This window comes from Chroicocephalus ridibundus, chromosome 2 (assembly GCF_963924245.1).
Source record: "Chroicocephalus ridibundus chromosome 2, bChrRid1.1, whole genome shotgun sequence".
Taxonomy (NCBI): domain Eukaryota; kingdom Metazoa; phylum Chordata; class Aves; order Charadriiformes; family Laridae; genus Chroicocephalus; species Chroicocephalus ridibundus.
The window spans coordinates 111,698,088-111,716,101 of NC_086285.1; the positions used below are offsets into that span (position 1 = coordinate 111,698,088).

The 18,014-nt window shown below is 38.8% G+C and overlaps 1 protein-coding gene across 4 annotated transcripts in view; it reads right to left on the reverse strand.

Moving 5' to 3' along the window:
* Nucleotides 1-16,093, reverse strand: part of CEP192 (centrosomal protein 192) — a 69,716-nt gene extending 53,623 nt beyond the window's left edge. For 2 of the 4 annotated variants that reach the window (XM_063326480.1, XM_063326478.1), the window contains exons 1-12: nucleotides 15,677-15,914; nucleotides 14,709-14,831; nucleotides 12,931-13,085; nucleotides 11,369-11,415; nucleotides 9,725-9,857; nucleotides 8,265-8,419; nucleotides 5,708-5,848; nucleotides 5,116-5,452; nucleotides 4,638-4,778; nucleotides 2,142-2,206; nucleotides 1,869-2,060; nucleotides 794-917 (exon numbers count right to left, since the gene is read on the reverse strand). In XM_063326480.1, coding sequence (XP_063182550.1) covers nucleotides 794-917; nucleotides 1,869-2,060; nucleotides 2,142-2,206; nucleotides 4,638-4,778; nucleotides 5,116-5,452; nucleotides 5,708-5,848; nucleotides 8,265-8,419; nucleotides 9,725-9,857; nucleotides 11,369-11,415; nucleotides 12,931-13,085; nucleotides 14,709-14,831; nucleotides 15,677-15,846 — 1,783 coding nt within the window. In that variant the 5' untranslated portion in view covers nucleotides 15,847-15,914. Of the gene's footprint in view, nucleotides 1-793; nucleotides 918-1,868; nucleotides 2,061-2,141; nucleotides 2,207-4,637; nucleotides 4,779-5,115; nucleotides 5,453-5,707; nucleotides 5,849-8,264; nucleotides 8,420-9,724; nucleotides 9,858-11,368; nucleotides 11,416-12,930; nucleotides 13,086-14,708; nucleotides 14,832-15,676; nucleotides 15,915-16,033 lie in introns of those variants that run through there. The other 2 variants (XM_063326479.1, XM_063326481.1) reach the window with 2 other exon arrangements.
* Between the last annotated feature and the right edge of the window lie 1,921 nt (nucleotides 16,094-18,014).

Genomic DNA, 18,014 nt, shown 5'->3' on the forward strand with positions numbered 1-18,014 from the left:
GGAGGGAAATGAGGAAAATTACAGCTGTAAAGCTCTTTCAAGGAAGCAGGCTCCTTGCTGTACATGCAGGTTCACAAAGACTGATGTTGCCACAGTTCTATCAAGAGCAGTAGAGATGCTTTAAAATGCACTCATCCTTTCCTAAACACACCTTATTAAGTTGATAGACATATATGCACCAAAACGCTTGCTGAGATTTTTACATACAAAATTTTGGAAGAACCTCCAAAATTATTAAAGTTAAGCAAATATCGTGGGAGTGTAATTATTTTTTTTTTTTTTAAACGTGGCAGGAAAAAAGTAGATTATGTTTTATACACACACTGTCAGCTCAGCTATAACCCGAATTATTTTCCTTTTTTCCCCCCCCAATATCCTCTATACTTATATGAGCAAACAGACCAGTTTTCTGGGGGTTTTGTTTTTCAGGTTTTTGGCAACATGTTTATACAGCTTTTTCAACAGGGAAACTCTGAACAGACTTTAATTACTACAAGACATTCTAGTAGTTATCCAGTATCTGAAAATGGTGAAATATCCAAGACAATTTAGGACAGTCCTTAGTATTAGAATGTTCTCTCTTGTAAGTGTTTAGGTTCTGTGTTTTTCCTCGGGGAAGGAGGTGCGGGAGAGGTGCAGGGGAGGTGCTCACAGCAAAAAAGATATTTGGTGAATGAAAACTATAGTCTTTCTATCACAGATTACTCTTAATAGTTTTAATAGTTACATACAAGTAATTTTTAACTACTGTTATAACCACTCTCTAGGGCTGACCCTTCTGTTCTATAATTACCTGAAAACACTTCAGACAACTGCGAAATCTCTTGGGCGATGTGACTTCCTGATGAATCGGATTGTCTTAGCAAAGCAACCGGTTGCCTTTTCTTCGGAGATGTAATATAGTAACCAAAAGATGGCTATAAAAAAAATAAAATTAGCCCAGAATACAGCATGAGTAAATTTAACCATTAATAAATAGGTTCAGTGGGCTTGCAAAGCACTTTCAGCCACAGTGGCTCCCCAGTTGGTGCCTGGCTGTCATACCACTGAGAAATAACATATGCCTCCCAGCATTGCAAATGCCTAATCCAAATATATAAACTTCCAATATATACATAAAATAAACTAACAACTTATTTATGGCAGTTAAACAAAAAAAAGTACATATGCTCTCATCATCTCTGCCTGGAAGCATGCTCTGTCATTCAGCCTCTGAATGCACCAGGACAGAACACGCCAACTCTACCAATTCACCAGGACACAACTGAATTACATAAGGATATTTGACTTCTTCCTCCCATTGCACACACTACCCTGCTTTTTTGGTAGACAGATGAGATACTGTCTACCAACAGCAGATAAGAGGCAGGTATCGGATAGACGCAAGAAGCATACAGAAATATGTTGGTACGGTAGGGTCTAGATGACTACATTTTTACTGAAGTTAGGCATTTGCCTACATAGCACATCAACTGTCAATAGCCATTCAAAGACCCTCACTGTTCAAATACCTCTGAGCAGCATTCCATTCAACTACTATGTGGAATGCTTGCTTGCACCTCCAACTCGCACCCTGTGCATGGTGTATTTTTCTCTCTCTAATCCTACACAAAATTAGTTTCTGACCAAAAGGTGAAGATAAAGATTCATCAGTAATACCAGACAACCCTTCACATCAGAAATTACAAGTGGGAAACAAAAGCCAATCCAGACTGGTCACACAGAGAATTTCCTTTGCAAGCGAAAAGTCAACTTTGGAAAAGTAGTTCTCAGACTTAGTTCCAACATAAAAAAAAAAAAAAAATAATAGGGCTAGCTGTTGTTCTTGTCCTTTTCTTGTGTTTTAATATTAACATCAAGATACATACCCGTTTCACATCACTGCCTCCACCAAGACAACCAAGAGCTTCAGATCTCTGACCAAAGAACTCCCCCAAAGACAAACGTAAATAACTGGCATCTTTATCAAGATCAGATGTTCTCGGCAGAATGCAGCTATTGGCAGATTTCCATGAAGTATCTGCTAATTCAGATGCATTTAGAATGTCTACTTTTTCCACCTGCAGACAAAGACATTTCAGAAGTTGTAACTTGCAAATAAATTAAAGAATTGTTCTGTTTACATTGAGATAATTAGTTACCTGCACAAGTTTGCGCGCTTTCTCAAATTCTTCCTGGTCTTGTGCAATCATAGCTGCTGCTTCAGCTTAAAACCAAAGAGAACACTTATTAAAATAAGGCATAAGTTCTTAAGTGCTATCATTACACTAGATTTTGAGGGACAGGTACTGCAATATTTAATTCTATATCTGAGACAGACTGGGACATACTAGGAGTTATTCCACCCAGTTACGGTGAGAAAAGTTCATATGAAATTTGTTTTAAAAGTACTCCCTGGATCTTTAGAAGCCAAAGTAAAAGCAGCATTTAGCTAACTTACTCAAACCAGGACAGCAGTTAATAAAGAAAGTCTCTTACGGCTTTAACCCCAAACCAAACTATAACTTTTCATAGGTTATACTAACCATACTAGCTAGAATTGAGCATCACATGGCTACTTCCAAACAAACTTTTACTACACTTGGTTTTGAAAATTTTATCAATGTGGTACCTGTGAACTGGAGCAAAAGAAACAGACTGCTTTGTGCCAGTTCATGAAATACCCGTGCATATTAACAGGCCAAATAAATCAATACTTCTTTTAAATTCAAATGCTTGTATTGTTTTCACAATTATCATTCACAGAACAATGAACACTTAAAGTCTCTTCACCAAAATGACGTGAAAAACTGCTAATTGAGAGAGATTGCTCTACCACCTTATTTCAACGTTAATGTATCATTAAGCCCATCAAAACTTAGAAAATATGTGACCTTGTACACACAGCATCCCCAGTCACAGAGGACACAGGGCAAATGGAGGATTAAGTCAAGAATGGCCACAAACTTGTAAAGTGAATACAGGTTTTGTCCATAAAATTCCTTATGGGAAGTTGCAATGCATACTCTGCAGACAGAAACAAAGTTAGAATACATCTTTATTAAGCAATCCAACCGCACTTCCTAAAGGCAGCCTAGCACTACCAATGACACATTGTTTTACCTACTTGAACTTTAAGTCAGTATCAGTTCTTCCTCAATCCTCTGTAGAAACCATACAGCTCTCTGACACAAGCAACCTCTGTCACGTGAGCTATGCTGCACCATTCCATACAAGAACACACTGTGTACAGAGTTTGCTGACAGATAGACACATCATAAATAAGACTCAGAAGCATCAGATGTAACATTTCCACTCTGTCCCTACCAATAAACTCTCAGCTGTCAAGCATCACACTCGAGCATTGTAGACAGGCAAACTAACAGCCAGGAGAATGCTAACCACGCTGAAGACAGAACCTGTGCGAACAGGTAAGCCAATCAGATCAAAAGCAGGACTGCTTTAAAACTCCATTAGGTGGGAAAACACTAAACAGCACTGGAAAAATTTACAACAGTCAAATACTGTAATCACTTGACAACTGGAGTCTGAGATGCAGGAAAGTGTCTGAAATATCCTGGCATTTGAAAAATAACAGAGGAGCTCTGCTTTACTGACATAGTAGATACAGAAGTTTCTACCAAACTGGATCATATTTGCTTGTTCCATCAGGAAACCATTACAGTGTTCAAAAAACACTATTTCAACCAATCAACCCAGTTTGATCACTCATTCAAACTAAAAAATTCTAGACAGCAACACATACAGCATTCTCTTTGCAAGAAGGGCCTTGAGTGAACCATGGACATCTTTAGAATATATTAGCCCATCCATGTGTCAACTTTAGAAACTAGAAGAAACTGGGAGAAATACTGTGGCACACATTGCTTGAGTATGTCTTGTAAAATAGATGACATTTTGGTACTAAGGAATTGATTTGTCTACAGTAGTACATGCACATTATCCAAGCCTGTACAACAAACATACAGACTCTCATGAGGATCAGTCTAAGATAGCTTAAGGAAAATAAACAACTTCAAGTAAAGAGAGGTTCAAAAAGCCTGGAATTTGTTAGAAGTAAAGCCCCTCAGCAAGCGCCAACATTTTTCAGTACCAGTACCGTTTTTCAGCATCAAGACATTCCCAAGGGATTCACACACACACACACAAAAAAAAAAATCACCAGCTACTGAATTCAGCAGCTCTTTTCATGTTTTAGCCAGCTTTGTAGTAATTTCTTGTTTACAATTATTTCTTGTCTAACCATCATGCAATACAGAATGATTAGTGTTTCTTCTTGAAAGAAAGGATAACAATAAATAAAGTCCAAAGGAAAAATTGTGGAAATGACAGCTACAGAAGTTACTTTTGCTCGTACAATAGGTACCAGCAACAGATGTTAGAATGCTTTTTGAAACAAAACAAAAGACTCTTCATGGAAAGAGTAAGAAACATGAAAAGAAGCCATCAACTATAACTAATGATAACATCATTGTAGGCTACTACCAACATCACCTTCCAAATTACTTGTAGTATCTAAAGCCTGGAGGCTTTGCAACACTAAATACTGATTTGTTGACGTGGAAAAAAAAAAAGAAAGTTTACTTAACACTATTACAGATAACAACAGCTAACTAAAAAGGAAAAAGGTTACATACGTCCAGTAATGAACTCCTGATTTATTTTATCATCTTCAGACAGATTTAAATCTTGTTCTTCATCAAACGAAGTATAATACGCAAGATCAGTCACCCATTTGCCCTCTTCATTTTGGTAGACAATGCTATGTGGTAAATCACCTGGAAGATGTATCAAATACTACACTGATTAAAATAAAAAGGAACATGGCAAAGTCTCTTAAGTTTAGATTAAGGACCTCAAAAACAACATAGCTCAAGTTGCTGCAACTGCAAGCTTAAACCAGTTTCATCATCAAATAAACAAGTTAAGTGCAATATACAACAGTCCATATTTTTTTTAAAACAAAACCAAGTCAAAATGTATTCATGCTACACTGTTTTTTATCACCAACTTGCACAACTAGAAATAAAGCTGTAAGCCTTGCATTTTTCTTTTTTTCCATACAATGGGGTCTGGATACAATTGTATAGATGGGTTATATCTAAAGCAACCTACCTTTGTCTGTTGTAGCTAAACTTATGTTCTCACAGCTGTCTGCAGTTGGAGACAGGTAAGTATCCGCAAGACCGACTTCACATTCAGTTGCATCTGTCTGAGGTGCACTTGCACTAAGAACTTTAGGAGTGGTGCAGTGCGCCAACAATCCTCTTGCTGTGTGTAGTACATCTGCATCAGAAGCTGCAGCCTGACGCTCAGAGAACTGTATTTCTTGCTTTGGAAGGACATCCAACACATCTGCTTTATGGCTGTCCATGCACTGAAGATACATTGAATCTAACTGCAAGTCAGCAGCGGTGCAGGAGTCTACCACATCTCCAGTTGTCATGGAATTCTTAGAAAACAGTAATAATTTGATAAGTGTCAGAAGTGCAGTTGTTAACTGCTTGTGCTAACAGTTCTAGGTACAAAACAGTCCAAGTTAAACATGTTTGAAAAATATATCTAAAAACAAAGTGGAGTTATTAATTTTTTGTAAAGAAAGTTTGGGTTGTTAGTTCAACCTCTAACAAGTTTTCAAACACGCTGCCATCTTCCACTATAGTCTTACTCTATACAATAAACAGAAATTTATATGACAATTTCATACCAGTTCCCGTACTTCTTTGGACAGCATTTCTTTTTGCACAGGACATCCAGTTATCGCTTGATTTTGTGAATCTTCATCACTAGCATTTCCAGAGTCTACTCCTGTCACAGCCTGGTAAGTGTCAGGAACCTGAAAGTTCTCCTTTAAAAAAAAATTAAAATTTAAGTTACACTAGAATATACAGATATTCCAAAGAAAAAAAAATTTAACATTACAGTTGTTTTCATAATGTTAAGAAATTCTCTATTTAAGAGATTATTATTCTTTGTTCACTTATGTGCCACTGCCAGATGCATCTCTAGCTGTTCGCACCATCACCAAGGTCAGTAGTTCCTAGCTATGCCAATCCATGCATCTGCCTCCAAGGTCGCACACCGCAAGAAGATGGAGCATGTCTTACTCCTACTACATCCTTTTATTCACACGTAGCAGCATGCTACTCCTCTTCCCCTTCTGGATAAGGCCTCCAAATCCAACACAGAACCTGTTGTACCGACCCCACTGCCTATATACAATAGCAGTGAAGCAGAAACATCTTACACAGGTAGAGAAAACCTGAGGTCAGAGAGCAGAACTGTGTTATTCTCACTCTTCAAACAACCACTTATTCCTTTCTTCACATACAGCCATAGATCAGCTACTGGCAGCCTATGCAGACTGCCTATACAGGGTTAACGTCACTTAGCATAGCTTGGAAACTCTGATGTCAGCTGGGAAATTCCTGACATTTCAGAAGCTACAGTTCATTTAACTGTTTAAATCAATCACGCTTTCCCATTCTGGTCAAGCATGCAACTGCCATGATTGCATCCATCATTGCAAAGCCAAGAAAATGAAAAGACACTTAATCCCTGGCACTCTGTTTGTAATGGAACTATAACTGCTGCTCAAAGATAAAGCACAAGCCAGTCAGTTGCTGCTCTACGCTTACCTTTCACACCCTGACCACTTATTTAAGAGACTTATTTACTCTCCTGGAAAAACGAGTCTCTGTGGTATTATACACTTAATAAAACTTTTGAAATTGCTACCCAAGATAATAAAGCAGTGATAAAAAAGATTTTATAAACTAGTTGTATGATAGAAAATAAGTGCCAGCATGTTACCTTAATAGTTACAGAAACAAAAAATAAACCAGAATCTCTTGTCAGCAGTGAATTAAATTCCTTTTCAATAAGTTTAATCAATGTCTTAAAAGAAAATTCCATTCTGTTCTCTGAGTTTTGTTGCAGTTAAAACTGTAACTCTAATTAAGAGCAGCAATAAGTTCAACTAGTGAAAGTAGTTTTGTCACAGAACTATCAGACTAAAATTAAGCAATTACTACACAGACAAACGCCCGTCTCCTGGATATTAGAAACAAGTTACAAGTGAGATCAAAAGATAGGCTTAGTTTCAGTTCAGCTGACCAGCTTGCTCAGGCTGCAGGGGACAGCGTAAGGCAGGCATTTTACGGGCATTAGCTTTCTTATGGAGATTTATCTTTCATCAAAAATTCTTTGCTAGTAATCAAAATTAAAATCATGCCATCACAAGACAACAGTATCAGTAGAGGCTTCAGCTTAGCTACCAATGATATAATTTCCTTTAGTGGACTTGAGAGGATCCCAAATGCTTATCTACAAACATCTTACAATCTCTGACACTAAAAACCACCACTAGGAAGCTGAGAGGGGAAGCAAGGTGTCTAAGAAACATTCATACCTTAAAGCATTAAAGGGAGTACTTCAGAGGTACAATAATTTCTGACCAGCATAAACAATTCGAAACTCTAAAAGCAATTTTTACTCTTGTAATAAGGATTAAGAAATGCAGTAGTTAGTAGTCCAGCACGAAACACCCATCTTCAGGAAACATTAATGACATATTATTACAGGATTTCTCTGAGGACAAGTCTCCATCATCCCAGAGAAGGGACAGAAATCCAGTCTTACAGTTTAGTAGTTTGGGTTTTTTTCCACCTTTGCAAGATCAAGTAACAGCATTGACTGTATATGGTTCTTATCAGGAGAGGGCTGCACACAAGACAAAGAGGAGTGTGAGGAGCAGGGTTAGAAAAGGGTGGGAAACCCGAACTGAGACTTGAATAAAGGAAACACCATAAAAAAAAATCTTCAGCTTTGCTGCAGGCCTTCCTGGCTAACACCTCTTTGGACAGCCAGCTACATATCTAATTCCACCTTATATCACAAACAGCAAGACCTCCTGTAAAAAGCAGATGAATCAGTTGCTAGCTCTGCACTACAAGGTAGAGGAAAATAAATACAAAAATAGTTACCTAGCTCCTTTTCTTTTTGTTTTTCCATCTCCCCCCCAAGAAAAACCTTGCAGAGGGAACAGAAAAAGTTAGAAGTTCACTCAAACGGCTTTGTTTCTAGTTTAGAGCTGTATTTGCTACCTTAAAATTTAAAAAGAATCTTTTGCTGTACAGGCTACCCGTTGGATAGTATTTGCGTTTGTCAGGAAAGAAGTAAAACCTAGCAGACAACCCTCAATAATGCTACCATGTTTAAGGACCATCAGGCATGCTGAGATTTTAACTTTACTTTAAACTTACTTGAAACAAGCCATTTTCAGAAAGCTTCAGTGCTGCACAGCATTCTGAGAGTTTCTGTATGTCATTGGCTCCTCTTGTCATTTCTGGTTGTATCATCTGCTCAAAATAGGCTTCTAGTTGGTTATCAAAGAACTCTTCATCATCAATATCCTCATCTAGTGAAACAGAAGAAAATATCCCATTCACCTTTCATGGACCTTTCATATGACCTGACATACTACCAAAGCAACTCCATAATTTTTAATACACTGAGCCTCACAACACACTCACAGAGTCAGAGCAGAATCATCTTGGTTTTCCCTTAAAATAATTGGGTCACAAAAACATGTAATTGTCTTACTCCGTGACTAGCGATATACAACAAAACAAGATGACCATAAGCTAGCATGTTAACTCCTAGGCTATCAATGACTCATCTTCCTTCACATGATCTATACATAACCACATTCCAACCAACAAATTGTATACATACTCATAAATTAAAATAATGTAACTTTTTTCACATGTCACAGAAAGTGACTGAAGCATAGTTCTATACTTCAATGGCAAACAAAGTGCCATTACTAAGAACAGTATTATTCCTATTTGCCAAGTGAGAAATTTTCCAAGACACAATTTTTCTATTAACTTCATTCTTATACGCTTAATGCAAAAGTGATGTTATGCAACAAGAAAGACTTCAGAAGACAGTCATGACATCTGTAGATATAACAGGGAGAAATACAGTAACCTTTCTTGAATGCAGGGCTGCTTGATCTCAAGACAGCAGTAAAACTATTTATCACTCTGCCTTCCCCATTCTTGGTGCATCTGAGGTCATACCCTGTCATCCTTCATGTTATGTGAAAAGTCAACTGCATTAATAAAGAAGAGCATGTCATCCTTCAGCAACAGCCACTGGAAGGGCACAGAAATTTCAAAACTCTTTTTTACTTATACAGAACTCAGACTCTCACTTTTATCCCTGCACGTAAACTAGACTTCCGACTTGGGTGTCACTGTACATATGTGGCATTTAAAGAGAACTGAAACTCAAGTAAAAGTTAATTCTAACTGCTTGCACATGTTCATCATAAAAGTTCATCTCTATTAATCTAAATTGAAAATGTAGCTAGGGTTACCACTTTATTAAATGAATGCCCACATTTCTACCTGTATTTTTGATTCACAGTGACTGAGGACTGTTGTTTAATTTTTTAGATTAAGCTTCCCACTGCGATTCTCTCTCACAAATTCCATAGCCACCTACTCCTATTACAATTTTAAAATAGTTTCCCAATGAACACAGTTTTCTTTGGTATTCCTAACACTAGTTTTTCATCAAGCGTAATCCTATATTCCTAATAATTAATTCCTAATTCCTAAAAGCTTCAGTAAAACAACACCCTTCTTCTCAAGAATACAGTAACATTGCGTCGGAATTTTAGACTAAGCTAACCCAGAGTTATAAATGCACTTACCAGTGGAATCTTCTTCTGAGCTTGCAAGAGATGAGAGTTTCTCATTTTCCAAAAAACTTGAAAGGCTATTGCTAAGATGATCACTTGAGATTTCACCTTCTATCAGCTTTTCAGTAGGTTCACGCAGGCCAACCTGTGAAAAGCATCCATACAGAAATGTTTCTAGAGTTCCTAGCTATTGTATAAAGTCAGTTAATAATAAACAATTACAGAGGTTAATAATATTCCAAAACTCCCTCCCTCTTTTTTTTTTCCTACTTATCCCAGCAAACATTCTAGTTCCAATGGACTTTGCCTGCTAGCTTCCAGACGCGTACATGCAAGAAATACAGGTATCAAAGTGGAAAGAAGGAAAAACATCCAAATGACAGCAAAGTTAAAAAAACTCAAAAATAAGATACTGAACCATTGCATTAAAGTTTACACTTAAAAAAAATTGTCCCCCCATTCATTAAGCTGCAATCTCAACTTAAAAGTACAAAGACAACTCTCAATTCCTGTGCTGCTAAAACAGTGCTTCTTCAGAAATCATACACCCAGACCAACCCTTTGTTGATAATTTCTTCAAATGAACATACTCAATTACTCATAAAGTAGTATTTCAGCTGAATCTAGCTAACTGTAAATATTACATCTTTTATATACCTGAATGATTTTTAAAAACAGCATGATGTACTGTCTGTTTTGGATTTAGTCTCACAATCTTTGTGATAAACAGATCACCTTTGACAGAAAGTAAAAAATTTGAAAGGGACTTGAATTACGGTTTTCGGGTGACACCCTGTGAGCATTCAACTGCAACTCACTGAAACCCCCTAGAAAAACCCTAGAAAAATCAAATGAAAGAAAACTAAATCAATTCAGTAAATACCAGCTGACACATTAAGGAGCACACACTGTACAGCATCTGGCTGCAGGCTGAGGCATATTTTCCATAAAGGCCACAAGACCTCCCATTCCTGTCTGCCTTGTATCTCTGTGCCCATAACTGCCAGCTTCCCTAACATAGTAGATAAAAACAGCTGAAACACAGCCCTACCTGTCAATACAGGCAGCTATTTCCTAGCTCTGGCATACAGACACACACACAAAAAAAAAAAACAAGCCAAAAAAAACCAAACAAAAAAAAGGAAAAAAACAAACCCAGAGGCAGGACGACAACTGCATTCTTACAAACGGTGCAATTTTTACTGTTAAGGACACTGAAGAAGTCATCCGAACTAACATTCCTCAAAGTAATTAACAAGTACAGGGGCAAGTCAAATCATATTGCCTACTCCAAAAGTATTCCAAGAAGCTCCTTAAAAGGCTTTTCACTAAGCTAAACTAGAATTGGAATAAAATGTAAGGTCCTTACATGGATAAAGAACTACAAGACAGCAGAGGCTAGCAGTGAACAAGTTTCACAATTGAGAAAGATCAAGTGGAGTCATGCTCCCATGGTACTAATTATGTTCAGTGATCTGCACAAAGGAGACAAAGTGAGGCATGACATATTCAGCATGCTAGCACTGTTAGAAACTTAAGGGATACACAACATAAGACAATAAACACAGTTCAATCCCGTCCCTCCTCCTCTCGCAGAACAGTATAAGATTAATATTAGAAAATCTTTAATTTCACTGTATTTAGAAAAGGTTTCACCTTGTTATTCTTACTGTCTGGAAGAACACATATTCCAGTTGACAAATCTGGAACAAAAGAATGTAGTGTAATCAGTATTTTATTATGTTCTTACATTATAATATTAAATGTGACTATCCTATAAGATAGCAAAACAAGCCTCTTGAAGGTCTTGGCATACACCACAAAAATAACCCAGAAACATACATGTTATGACAATACCAAATTTTATGTGTTCCCATAACAGTGATGAAAAGTATCTGGGAGTAATTAAAAAGGCAGGGCTTCATCAGGCGTAAAACTGTAAAAATTCTGAAAGACAACTACTGCCTTAAGGATTTCTACAAGGCAATGCAAAAAAAGTAAGGGGTCCCAGGTTGCACTAGCAGAAGTTGCAACAGTGGAACAGAACACTTGTTCCTTTTCACCTGTTGGGTCAGTTGTTCTTTTGGATCACTTGTAAGCATCTTCCACTTATCTTTGTGTTATACCCAATTGCAAGTTTGACAAGACAGAGAACATTTTAGACGTGCACATACAGATTTTAGCAAAACAGGTTCCTAATTCTTAAATAAGGTGAATAAAAAGCGGTTTACAGACTAGAATCCTAAGCCTTGAATAAACAACAAGTTAAAACCAACTAACTAAAAACGGTCAGGCACTATCAAGCCCAAACACTGGGTAGACACAGTTTTCCAAAGCATCATGATTTTTGTTGCCATAGTTACTGCCACTTCCTCAAGACTACAATAATAAGTGACTGAAGTCAACACTTCACTGTTAGCAAGTGTGTTTTATAAGGGCCCATTTATATTACAACTGTAATACTTTCTAATTGAACATGTACTCTATTAAATTATTAATACTTAACCTCAAGAAAATCTATGCAAATATTCAGATAAAGCTCAGAAAAGGGTAACAACTAGAAGTATACATTACTAAGTACATTTACTGAATTTTAAGGAATGAGCAGAATTTAATCACAGGATTGGCATTAGCAAAAAAAACTAAACAAGTTTAATATCAATAGCAACACTTTTAAAATAAGTTACATAACATTATTTTGCTTCCTCTATTCTAACTTCAAAAAAGCATAGTTTTCACAGCAAGTATTCCAGACTACTTTTTAATGCATGCAGTTTTGCAGCTTCTATAACTGCAGTTAAAGATCACCTACTACAGGTTGGAACAGGGCAAGAAAAGAGACGTCGGTTAAAATATAATCTCATAGACTTAAGCCTATTGAAAGAGAAGGTGTAGAAAACAACTTACATCCACTTTTTCCACGAGTAAAGTTCCTGAAATTAATGTTTTCTATAAAATACCATAATTAGAATGCTAGTAGGAATCTGAATTACTTTCATCAGCTTCCTGTCTTGCTTTGTACTTTGGGGACAAATCTAAAAACACAATGTCAACCACAAGCTTTCTCAGTTTTCAGTTTGTTCAAATCAAAGAGATTATTTTTCAAAATCCATTTACACTATGCCATAAAACAGCGTAAGGGTCAAGAGAAAACATCTATAGCATAAAAAGTTAATTACACTGAGAATAAGTATACAATTTTTCTCAAATTTTAATACCTTCCAATCGTTCAGGTGGCAATACCTCAAGTAAGGTATCTTGACTGCATTTTGAATGCTCAATGACATTCTGATCTTGCTCTCCGTATATTGAGCGGGATTCTTTCAAAATAACAGAAGTTGGATGAGGTTCTTTAACTCGTGTAGCAACTTCCCTAGAAAGAGAATTACTTCAATGAAAAATCACTCGATGAGATATATAGATCAACACCAGTATACAACATCTCTATATATAAAGATTTGATAAATTCTCCCTTTAATTCCTTTGGCTCTAGGAAGTCAGCCGTTCCCATTAACACAGATCCTACAGACCTGTATATTAGCTGTAAAGGAATAAATATCAAGATTACAAGGGCTTCAGTTTAACAATCTAATTTGTGAAATAAATAGTGAAATTTAATGGAACATATGCCTCTACTTTTTCCTCCATGTTTCTTTCTTTTTCATTCCTGTAAAAAGAGGAAAAAGTATAAATGGGAAAAGGGTCTATTCCAGGCAAGTTCCACGACTCATTTGAGAGCAAGTCAAACCCTAGACAAGATTCTCCTAAATCCGCAGTGTCAGCATGCCTTTTCTAACATTAAATTAGGGACTAAATCATCAAGAATATGACTTATTGACATTCCATATAGTTCTGTTAAATAACAGCTTTTATAATTCTGTGGGAAAGTTATTTTTCACTTCTGGTTTCATAGGACTTCCACATAGGCGGATAAGCTAATCATGTAAGATGTTAAAGTTTCCATGTTGAGTGAACTGAACCGTACTTTTCCTTCAGTATTTCAAATGTCAGTTTTATTTATATTTCTAAAGTCTGAAACGCAATTATTCCATGTTTTGTATTTTTTTTACTTGAATGCAATCAAGAAGCAGACTCCCTCTCTTAAATCTTATATTCTTTGTTTTTATAGGGATATGCTGTCTACAGTGCAATTTTATCAGTAAAAGAGGCGCACATTGCAGTTTCTATCAGAACAGTAGGAACAAATTTGATCTTGGTTAGAATAGCCTTTGCCACAGCTTCCAACGCTTCCACCACCTAGTAACACTCTGTAAATTATTTCACTAATACTAGTTATTTCCTAAAAAATACAATCACTGAGGCTACAAGGAAGCTAAATTTAATAGAAATTGATGTTCCTTTCTGTATGCAAACTGCATGATACCTACTTGGAACAGATTTAAATCACTGCAAACTATTATTCACACACATGATACGAACATCATGCATTCTTTCATTAACATAATGAAAGAATCATCACTTTAATTCTACATTATGGAATGTAAACTAGGTAAATACAAGCCAGATTCAAATAAGCCAATTAATTAATCATGCTTAGGAAATTTTTAATTAGTGTGATAACAAAACAAAGCATCATAGTTTAAAAGAAACAAAAAATCACTTTGAAAGATTCATTCCTGTCACATACATGAAGTCAAATTAGTCAAACATCAGAATGCTGTTCGTGTAGGGCTGTACAGACTATGGTAGCACTACATGGGATGCTTCTGCATAGCCTGCCGCTATACCTCTTCAGAAAACATGGAGGAGTTTTTCTAGTAGGAAATGCTGCCCGGGCTACGCTGCCGAACACTGTAAACTAACAGGCTAATGCACAGCAGAGCTCTCCAGTTACTGCCATCAAAAGGCCAGTAGTAGAAGCTGCTGCTGAGCAATTAAATTCTGATATATTCCATAATTAGCTTATAGTGCATGTAAATCTACACACTGGTATGCGCATTTTAGGGCAGAATTAGATTTTAACTATCTCACTTACATGTCATCACAAAAGCTGAGGGCAAATCTCCCCATTGGCTCTGGATCTGACTTACTACTGTGAGAAGATCCCGATGGAGGTGAATATTTCCCTTCTAAATAGGATGCACAGATATCAGAATGCCTGTAAAGGTGGGGAGGAAAAATACACAATAGAATCATTCTAATACGCACCCCACCCATTTTCCAAAGAATTGGAAAAAAGAATCATATTGATAGCTGCTCACCTTCTATAAGGAGAATTATTTGAATATTTTAGCATTTTCTAGCCAATCTGTATTTACAGGTACACGTATGTACCCAGAATAGTCCTCTCCAGTCTTCTGTAGTTCTTTAGGGAAATATCACATTATCGTTTTTAGTGGCTAGTGCTGTCCTATTTGGAACGCACACTTCTGTAAAGCCAGGATATAGAAGTCTGACCTTGTTAAGCCACAGGACAGCAGTTAAGTGAGCAAAGGCTTCTAGTTGTTACACTTTGCTCTACCCCTTGCTGAAAAAATCATTATAAATCGTGTTAAATTTTAATTTGTATCCATAACGCCAGTTTTTACACTACCCTTACTAAAATGAGCCAGATTCAGGTAAGTTAAATGAACAATTAATAGAATTAAGAGAACACCCATGTAAAAAATATATCATTCTCTGCATGACTTAAAACTTGATTATACTAAGCTGAAGAGTTAAGATAACAATCAAGTTTCTTTTAACTCATCAGTATAAAAATTAAACTACTTTTTTAAAGGGTAATTTTAATAAAAGTTAATTACTTTATGAGGTATTAATTTAATGCAGATTTTTTCACTGCTAATACAATCAACCCTACGGTGATTATTATGCTACTGATTAATAAATAGTTTTATCATCTACCAAATAATCTGTCAAAAGAATTTTTCCTCTCCAAAGTTGAATGTTTCAAACCAGTCAACTGTTTTTATATTACTAAGTGGTATTAACTGATAGTCTCACCTGTTGTCACTGCCCGTTTTACTCCTAGCAACAGTTGAAGCTGCAACAGGTAAGCCAGGATTTGAGGAAATAGTGACATTTTCAAAAAGGACACTCGCACTGCTACCCAATGAATGGTCCAAGAAGCTTGGAAACGTCTCATCGGCAATATTTCTTAAGTCTTCCATCATCCTGCACAAGTTGCTTAAAATAGCACTCTGCTTGGCAACACGATCAGCCCTGGTCCAGCAGCATCTGAGAGCAGGAACAGAACAACTATACAGTTACACAAGCCACAGTAATGCTGTCAAAAATATGTTACTTATACATCACAGCCAAAATTCTTTGGCAATCGCCCCACTTTATCCACAAACGCACCTAAAAATGATTTCCAGTCCTCTGTCCCCAAGCCTTTTGGGGGCCACCGAGTTTTAGAGCCTTCTTGGACTTTCTCAAAAGAGCACCACTCCTGCAAGTTAAAGAGTACCGGCGCTGCAAGACACGCCAACCTATATTTAGCCTGTAAAGCTGCTTCGACCCGGCCAGCCCTTCCTCCATTTCCATAGTACCGAGCACCTGGGCAGCTACAAACTCCGTGAGGCGATCTTCCCGGGCCGCCGCTCGCCAGGCGACAGCCTAACGCTGCCCACCTCAGCAGGCCCAGGCCCTACTCCCGCCTCGGCACTCCGTCCATGCGGCACCACCACCCCCCTCACACACGCCCGTGGGGGCCCGGGGGTGGCACGACGGCCCCCGCCGGGGGCAGACCGGGACGGGGAAGCGGCTCGAAGCCAACGACCCCTTCTCCCCAGACAGGAAGAGATCGGCCCTACCCCTCCCGCCGCGGCCAAGATCGAGGGGAGGGTCCCGTTCCGTGTCGTCGTCCCCCTCGCCACTTGCCTGAGAGGAGACTGATGGACCGCGGCCCAACCGCCAAAAACTTCAAACCGCCGCCGCCCCCGCCGCGCGCGCCATCCCGCGCGCCCGCCGCCCTGCCCGGCCTCGCCCCTCCCACGCCGCCCCGCGCAGCGCCCCCTGCAGGGCGGGGGAGGCCGCGCGTGCGCAGGACCGCCGCTCCCGCCGCCACTCACCCGCCCAAACTTTCCCCTAGCCCGCGCCCGCGCTGGCAACCAATGGGAGAGCCCCAACCAATCACCGGCGGGGCACAGTTTGAGAGGGGGGCGCTGATTGGGCGAAGGGCGCGCGGCCCCGCCCCGCCGCCCGTTAGGCTGTGAGGCGGTGCGGGCGGGGGGGCTCCCCGTGGACGTTTTCGGAAGGGGCGCGGTGAAATCGGTTATTTCAGGAATTTGCTTACGGACCGGCGGGGTGCGAATCCCCGGTAGCAGCTCGGGGTCTTTTAGGGGGGCGGCGGCGGCCCCTGAGCCACCGCGTCGGCGCTGAGGTGGGACGGTGGTGAGGTGTGACCAGCCCGTCCCCGGGCGGGGCACAGCGCTGTAAAAAGGGAAAAGCTTTAGTCGGGTTTACCTGTGCGGCATTTTTTACTTAATACGACAGGCATCGTGTACCTTACTGACTTTGTTTTCTGTCGTATTGTCGCTGAACGAGCCACGTAGATGAGGTTGAGCAATGTGCAGTTTATATACAGTACATGGAATATTTTATTTCAATTTTGAAGCATAGATTTTACATTTTTTGTAAGTAGAGGATGAGAAGGCAGCAGGATGCCTTCCAAACATACGTGTACGTGTGAACGACAACATCGAAACATCTAAATCAAATTCACTGTAGTTCCAGGACATTTTTACAATGCACTTCTTCTTCAGTGTTCCTGGTATGGAGATTGCAAAAAGCTAGGATGAGAGTGAAAAATCACACGCTCAGCGTCATCAGAAGTTCATACTGTGTTCAAATATCTTCAGAACAAAACCAAGCAACAACAAAAAAAAAAAAGCCACCCAACCCAAAGCCACCTCCTGGGTACTACAAGATCCAAAATCGTACACCCTGGAAGTTCAATCCGAGATGTGCTCCAAGCACATAAACAGTATGCAGGATAATGCATGTCTTTCAGAAGAAGAAAAGGGACAGCAGCCTTACAAAGCGCTAGATACATTTGAAATACTGCAATTACCCGCTGTAATCATCCCCTTCTGAGCCCTTCTATAACCTTCCTGCTTCCTAGGGGTTCTGCTGCTTATGTTCAAGGGCCCAGACCCTGCACAGAAGTACAGTTCACCATCTTGAGTCATGGGAGCAAAAAAGAAGAATATAATGGGAGCAAAAGAGAAGAATGAAGAGGGAAGTGTGAGTCTGAGGAAGTGGAGGCAGGCAGTCAAGGATATGGAGTGAAAGGTCCTGGTTTGGAGAGACATCAATGCAAAACAGCAGGCAGGGGGAA